Here is a 7431-nt window from a genome sequence, read left to right as displayed (position 1 = left end):
TCACAGATGTGGAATTTTACTGGCTACCCATATTTTGACAGGTGTCACTCCTTCTGAGGTTCCCTGGAAGCCTATATCCAGGTGGTAACTGATTTCTTGCATGGATATATGAGAATTTGACTCCAGTCCGGGGTTTGAGTCTTGGTCAGCTGTTTGCTGCTGCCTTACCTGCTGCACACATAATTCATATGGTGGTGGCTGTTCCTGCTCATTTGTTTCACTGATGAACTCTGCACTGTTTTCACTATATAGAGGTGGAGGGACACTGATGGCTTCTTCCTGTTTTACTGTGAAGGCAATTGACAGTGGGGAAGTCTGTTTTTCAGGATCTGTGTAGTCTTCATACGAGGGAGGATAGAAGTCAGGCCTAAAATAAGAAAACCAAAAAGAAACACATTGTGGTGAAATGTGATTTATCTCACAGAGCTTGGTTAGATGCTTTGTCTGTTACACTTCTGAAGTTTAGATGATGCTTATACTGTAAATGGAAACTTAAATAGGTTTGGAACAATGAAATATATTAAATTAAAAAGGTAGGCATAGCCAGGATCTTTTCCTGTGGCTTTGTACAAAATGTTTTATTAAAACACAACATTCTAAAAGGACAAACCTTCCTCGTGAAAATTCGCACCCCTGACATACAAACACTCGTGCTGGTATTTCAACAAGTGCCTGAGAAAAGTTTAATTTGAAAGAAGATTGGGATCAATGTTCAAAGTTATTTATTATTCCAATAACCATTGTTTTCCACAGTTTTAAAATGCATTTTGTATGTCTCTGCTTATCTAACCAAAATTTGCTGAATGTTGCTTTTATAGTGCTTTTAGAGAACCCACTGTCAGTGTTTCTGGTGCGGTTTCCACAACAGTCCAGGAAAAGTAATTTGTATCCAGTGTTCCTGTTAAAGGCTTTTGCAAGGCCTAATGCCAATCAGTTTAAGAAACTCTCTCTCTCTCTCAAAGCATCCAACTTTGTTAAGAAATAAAATTGTAGGATCACAGAATGTTTCGGGTTGGAAGGGAACTTAAAGGTCATCTAGTTACAAACCCCCCACCATGGGCAGGCACACCTTCCACTAGACCAGATTGCTCAGAGTGCCATCCAACCTAGCTTGCAAAACTTTCAGAGATGGGGCATCCATAACTCTGGACAACCTGTTTCAGTGACTTACCACCCTCACAGTATACCATTTTTTCCTAGTATCTAATCTAAACATAACCTTTCTCATTTTGAAAACATTCCACCTTGCCCTGTCACTACATGTTCTTATGCAAAGTCCCTCTCCATCTTTCCCGTAAATTCCCTTCAGGTACTGGAAGGTGCTATAAAGCCTCATTGGAGCCTTTTCCAGGCCGAACAACCCCAGCTCTCTCAGCCTGTCTTCATAGGAGAGGTGTTCCAAACCCCTGATCATCTTTGTGGCTCTCCTCTGGACCCATTCTAGCAGGTCAGTGTCCTTCCTGTGTCAAGGATCCCAGACCTGGATGCAGTGCTCCAGGTGGGGACTCAGAGAGAGTAGAGAGGCAAAGTGCCTTCGCTTAACCTGCTGCCCATGCTGCTTTTGATGCAGCCCAGGATTCCATTGGCTTTCTGGGCTGTGAGTGCACATTGCCAAGTCATATTGAGCTACTCATCAACCAACACCCCCGAGTCCTTCTCCCCAGGGCTGCTTTCAGTTAATTCTCTTCCCAGCCTGTGTGTGTGCTTGGGTTTGTCCCAGTCCAGGTGCAGCATCTTGCACTTGGCTGTGTTGAACTTCATGAGGTTTTCCGATAAGGGGGACAGTTAGACCAGAAAACTTTAGCAGGAGCCATATAATGAGCTGAAGCTCCCTGCATACCTCAATATTGATCACTTATATAAGCACCCTACAGCAGCACATTTGAAATTGTCTGTTGAGATGGAATTCAGGATGCCCCTGCATGAAGCTGGCATAGGTGCACCTGCTACCTCCCTGTGTGGCTTTGGAAACTTTTTGAAAACAGTGAAATGTCGGGGGTGGACCAACGGGAGCCTACAGAGAATGGAGAAAAATGCAGGAGGTCTGTGAAGGAGCCTCAGAGGAAGAAATCTGTCTAGAAGTGCTTTGACAGCTGCAGCTGCAGGAAGTGCCTGAGATCCAGCAATAAGACACCGCTTCACAGACCCCTGCAGAACCCCCCTATCTGTGCCCCTCACCTCTCCTTCCCTTCTTTCCCTAACTCCCAACTCTCCCTATATGGCTGGACGTATTCCCCACGGCCAATCCCTCCATCCCTCTTATCTCTGACCCTTGGGATTCGTTGTTCCTAGCAGAATTCCACCCTTGTGAAACCCTTCCATGTTCCTCTCTATATAAAGTGACATCTTGTTTTAATAAAGGCCATTTTGTGGGTCACACTCCTGTGCTCCGTCTCCCATACAAGATGTGCCACTGGGTCTGTCGCGGGACCAAACCCCACCCGCGATAGTGAAACCTCTCTGTTTCCCCCAGTATACCTTACCTTATGTATTGTTTGCATGAATTGCAGCTTGCACATTGCTCCTTGCTCTAGCAAATAAAAATTCAGACTACAGTTCTCTATAGTAAATATAGTACAATTTTTAAAAATTTTGTAAAACCTTTTATTGCGTCTTTTTTCTGACAGTATGCTTACAAAATAACATCCCTCCCTCCCATTTCATCTGCAACAAACCGCAACACCTACCTGTCTATGGTGCAGACACATAGTTCTTGGTGGCTGGGATTTCGCATGATGATGCCAAGGGCCCTGTATTTCAGGACTTCATGGAAAGTGCTCCAGAAAATGCCAGTAACAAGGAGAAAGAACCCCAGAGCTACCAGGCAATAAAACACTAGCTCATTATTTCCACATCTGCACATGAAGGAATTTGTGGAAATGCAAAGGACTCCCAGACAAATAGTGGAGAAACTGAGTAAGAGCACAAAAAGACGAATGAAGGTAAAAACATCTTTTGGCATCTTTCACAGCAGACAGTGCTTTGTTCCTGTCTGCTGCTCATTTACTGTTTCTCTTGGCTGTACTTCTCATCTTCGTGCATGGGTACTTTATACACTCCAGGACCATCTGCCCTTTAGACGATTAAGAGAAGCAGGCAGCTCCAAGATAATCATTAACTCTTTGAGAGACTTATAAACTTTTGAGATTAATTTGTAACCTTCTACATACTTCAAGGAAGGAAGTAGAAACTTCTTGAACCATTCCTTTGCTGCTGTAATCTCCAGAGTGCATACTGGACTGCTTCATTCATTGCATGTTATGATTTGCAGTGGTTTGTGCACTTCGCTGTTTATGAATGAGACCTGCATTTGTTAAATTTTACTTATTTGACTTTTGAAGAAAAACAACCAACAAAAATGCTGTTCATAATTCCTTGTTAAAGGTTTGAAGAACGAATGTGCTTCTTTCTTAATCACCCATTTTCATCTTTCATTGGATTTTGGTTTCCTACTTTTAGCACATTATTCAACTGCCTTGATACTTTTTAGTAGTCCTTTGGAAAAGGATATAATTTCTAGCTTGCTAGGTATATATATAATAACTGAATTTAGTACATAAAACGAAAGAAATCAAGATTACATCATGTCAAAAAATAAAATAAGCATATAGGAAATCTTCTTCTTTGTCTGCAGGTTCAATTGTACTTTGATTCCTTTAATATTACTCTGTTCTCTCTTCCAGAGAGTTTTATTGATTGATTTTCAAAAGGGTCAGTACTCAAAACTATGCAGGAACAGCTATAATCAGTTTTACAAATATATTTAGATGCCTGAAATTCAGAGATGCTTGCTATCAAGAGGTTTGAAGCCTAAATATTGCTATCTTCAATAAAAAACCGGTCTTTAGAATTAGTCAAATGATTTCCTATTGGACCTTATATCCACTAGTTTTTGACAGGGTGTAGCAAAATTCATAATCAGAACTGGACTTATCTAAAGATGCTACCTTATTTGAAAGATTACTAATTATATTTTCAGCAATGAAGTAACTAACTAGACCTTGCCTAGCTTTGTTGCAAAATCTCCGTTGCACATGGTGAACAAATCAGAGCAGGAAACAATTTGAAAAATAGTTTCAGTCTGAAATCTTCATTGAAATAATGAGTTCGTTGCAGGTATTGTTGAGTGATAATGAGGTGATTCACATATGGATAGCAACAAATGATTATGAAGATTTTCTGCCATGGCCTATAAATGGGTTTCTTCCTACCTACTGTGGACTCTTGATTTTACTACTGCAGTCTGGGGGAGCTGTGGGACTTCTGTAATCAGTGCAATAAAACTTTCTAACACAGTGCTTGGATCTAGTATGCAAATACTTAAAGCAGGAGTCGTGTTTGATGGGATGAGGAAAGCTCCTGTTCTTCTTAATGTAGACCTTCTCTGCAGCTCTGGAGGGGAGAACTCTTCACAGGCACTTTCAGTAGGGTGTCTGAGCTTCATATCATCAACTTAGAGGAGACAAGTCTGATGTTTGACTGACCAGGATTCTTCAAAGTACTGCGTCTCCTGTCAGATGGTGTCCTGGGCTGTACCTGTGTGACTGCAAAATGGCACACAATCCCATATTATGTCTCACTGAAACTCTATGGTATCTCATGTGATGTTGCATATCTGCTCAACCAGCACTTTACTTTTCTGCCTCATGTTTGTCCAAGTGTGGCAGATGTTCATTTACAACAAATCAGAATATTTATAAGGAAACAGCAACTGGGCTACCAAGCTGCCACACATTCTGATCAAGCACAATTTCATTACGCTCCTGCCACCATTACTGCATCTTTAGTTCTCAAATGATCTGTGACAACATTCTCACAGTTTCTTTTCAGTATCTGTCAGAATGTCAACAACAAGAACAAATCTCATTAAACAATATAACCACTAGACAGAATTTTTCTAAGGTGAGTCACTCTTTTGTCATAACAAAAATGAAAGTACAATAAGACCAGCTGCTACCCTTCCTAAGGAAGACATTCAGGCAAGGAATGATCTGGGGTAGTCTTCATTTTAGAGCAAAACCCTTCCAAAGTTGTAATAGTCATGTTCTCTCAGGCCTTGGCTACAGACACCTAAACATCACTAAGGAAGGAAGGCACTGCTTCATGTGCAGGTGAGAGTATGAGTGAGTGCCAGTTGATCTGAGACTGATATGATAAAACAGGTGAGGTAAATTGAGTGTTTTCCACTCTGTAGTGCCTTCTGGCAATTCTAACAGGACATATTTTGTGTAAGCCACCTTTCCCTTCAGCAAAGTCACCTATTTATTTTATTCCGATGTATGTATTTGAAGCTTATGTTCACATGCGATTTTCTGTTCTATATTTACCCTATGACAAGAAGGAAATTATCTCACTCATAACTTAGTAGACCGTCAATATTCTTGTGACTCTCTGATGTTTGAACAACACAGATTGGTATATCAGGATCACTATACACAACAGCAAAAAACCCAGATCTATTTAAATACAAAAAATTTTCTGATGTCACCCATGTTCCACTTACATGCCTAGAACCCTAGATCCCAGCCTGCACCATTGCAAATTTGTTAACAAAGGATAAAATTTTTATCTTTGTGGTGTGGAAGTTTACAGTATGCCTGGTTCACAGGGATCTCTCCTGTAATGTGTTTCCTTGTTAGAAAAATGGAAATGAATGCTGTGCATTGGTACTTTTAACGTGATTTAGTTCTTTTCTAATGAAGACTCCCTACAGAGAAGATGAATTCTGTTCTTATCATCCCATGGTAAAGGTACAACTCCATGTGATGCATATAGTGCTCGGAAACTGGCTATAAGTGTGACAAGTTCATTTTTCATGTGATCTCAGTCCATGTGCCTGCACAGCACACAGGTTGTGGGCTGCTGTCACAGCAGCTACCAACAGGTAACTTCCTATGAGGTGAGCTGGCTCATTTTCTGGAAGACGTGTTAGAGCAGCTCTTGAGGATGAGTTAAGATGGAAATACAAGAGGTGTGTATGATAGAACTGTAGGAATAGTGGTGCTTTTGGAAGAATTTATAACTGGAAAGCTGGAAAATCCTTTCTGCTTAGGAAGCCTGCAAAGGGCCTTTTCAAGAGCGTTAAATGGGTTTTTTCCCCTCTGCAGCCCAGAGGGGGTTGAAGAAAGAGCTGTGTTATCTCTGCTATACCAAGAAAGATAACCCTAACAGATATGTACATGGGCCTTGGGAAGGCAGGGGAGAAACAGAGAGGATAAAAAGGCCCTAGAGAGGGCAGGAACTTGCCTTTTGTCCCTGGGGCCTGGTTCTTAATAGCACTGTGAGGTATTGTTCTGGCCTCCTAAACAAATCTTTGAATTCTTTCCATTGCCTTGGCATTTCTGGGGATACCTGCATGTCTTACTTTACACCACCATATCTATACACATGCACACATACAGACATTGACATGGGAGGGAAATGGGCATGCATGGATAATAACTGCTGTTCTCTGAGAGGTGTATCGTCTCACCTTTTCCCTCTGACTTGTCAAGGTAGCACTAAAGATTATCAGTTTCTGGAAGGTATCAGTCTAGGTTCAACAAAGGATTTAATTTTATAAGCACTAGTTGTTAACATGCAACACCCTGGGCCAGAGAGCCTAGCAAGTTGACATGAAGCACTAGCAAGACGTGTGCAGTCCATAAAGGAGTCCAGCACCTCAGACTGGGACACAGGGAAGGCCTGAGGGACGTCTGTGAGCTCCCAGAAGCAGCTGCAAGAGGCATTACATCTCTCAGTGAGTAGGTTTCCTAGACGTGAAGCTACCCCAAAGCTATGCTGGGTAGCTCGGAATACCACTCACAAGTCTATCCCCAGCTGCTTAAGCTGTGGCTGATGGATATTAGAACACACAGCTCACACCTCCCTTGAACCTTGTAAGGTTCAAGCTGCAGAAACAGCAAAAAAATTCAAAAAGCAACTGGTGAGCACAACAAACAGATAATTTCCCTTAACAAGAGCTGCTCCATTGGAGAAGGCATAAAGTGGAGCAGATTCCTGCTAATGTGAACTGCCACTTAGCAGGTGTCCATGTGTGTGCTTCTCAGGGACTGGGGATCATGGAAAACTGTCCTTTTAGGCACTGATTTCACCAAATTCAGGTCACCTAAAGATGTGGCCCAGTTGTGACAGAGGAATGAATGAATGCTCTTCCTGAGACTTGTTTTTCCCCACAGGCTATAGATTCAGCAGAATTTACAATAATATTTTTTTTGCTGTATAATTTCTACTTTCTCCCTACCTGTTAAACATCCTTTACTTTAAAAAATATTTCTTTTTACTTCCAGGTTTTTTGATGTTTCAGATCTTAATCCATTCTGCCACCACATGGTATTTCTGAAACAAGTATATTGATAACAATACTTTCTACTTCTTTATATATATATATAGATCTGTACTCATTAATCCGTGTGTGGTAAATTTATGGCT

General features: G+C 41.3%; 1 protein-coding gene across 1 annotated transcript; it reads right to left on the bottom strand.

Annotated features, from left to right (window-relative positions):
- On the bottom strand, window positions 1–2962 carry TMEM252 (transmembrane protein 252). Its single transcript, XM_050329834.1, has 2 exons — window positions 2688–2962; window positions 1–367 (listed from the first exon to the last, which is right to left on the bottom strand). Exons 1-2 carry the CDS (start codon window positions 2960–2962, stop codon window positions 1–3), a joined length of 642 nt encoding a protein of 213 aa, XP_050185791.1.
- Window positions 2963–7431: the final 4469 nt, after the last annotated feature.

The sequence above is a fragment of the Myiozetetes cayanensis genome, unplaced genomic scaffold (assembly GCF_022539395.1).
Source record: "Myiozetetes cayanensis isolate MyiCay16 unplaced genomic scaffold, myiCay2020 scf4, whole genome shotgun sequence".
In the NCBI taxonomy this organism is placed as follows: Eukaryota; Metazoa; Chordata; class Aves; order Passeriformes; family Tyrannidae; genus Myiozetetes; species Myiozetetes cayanensis.
Note: the sequence above shows the minus strand (reverse complement) of the source record. Positions and strands in the feature narration are given on the sequence as shown.

Coding starts and splice junctions, on each gene's coding strand:
- TMEM252 (XM_050329834.1), bottom strand. CDS start 2,962: ATGCCAAAAGATGTTTTTACCTTCATTCGTCTTTTTGTGCTCTTACTC. Junction 368..2,687: donor TGTGTCTGCACCATAGACAG/GTAGGTGTTGCG, acceptor TTCTTATTTTAG/GCCTGACTTCTATCCTCCCT.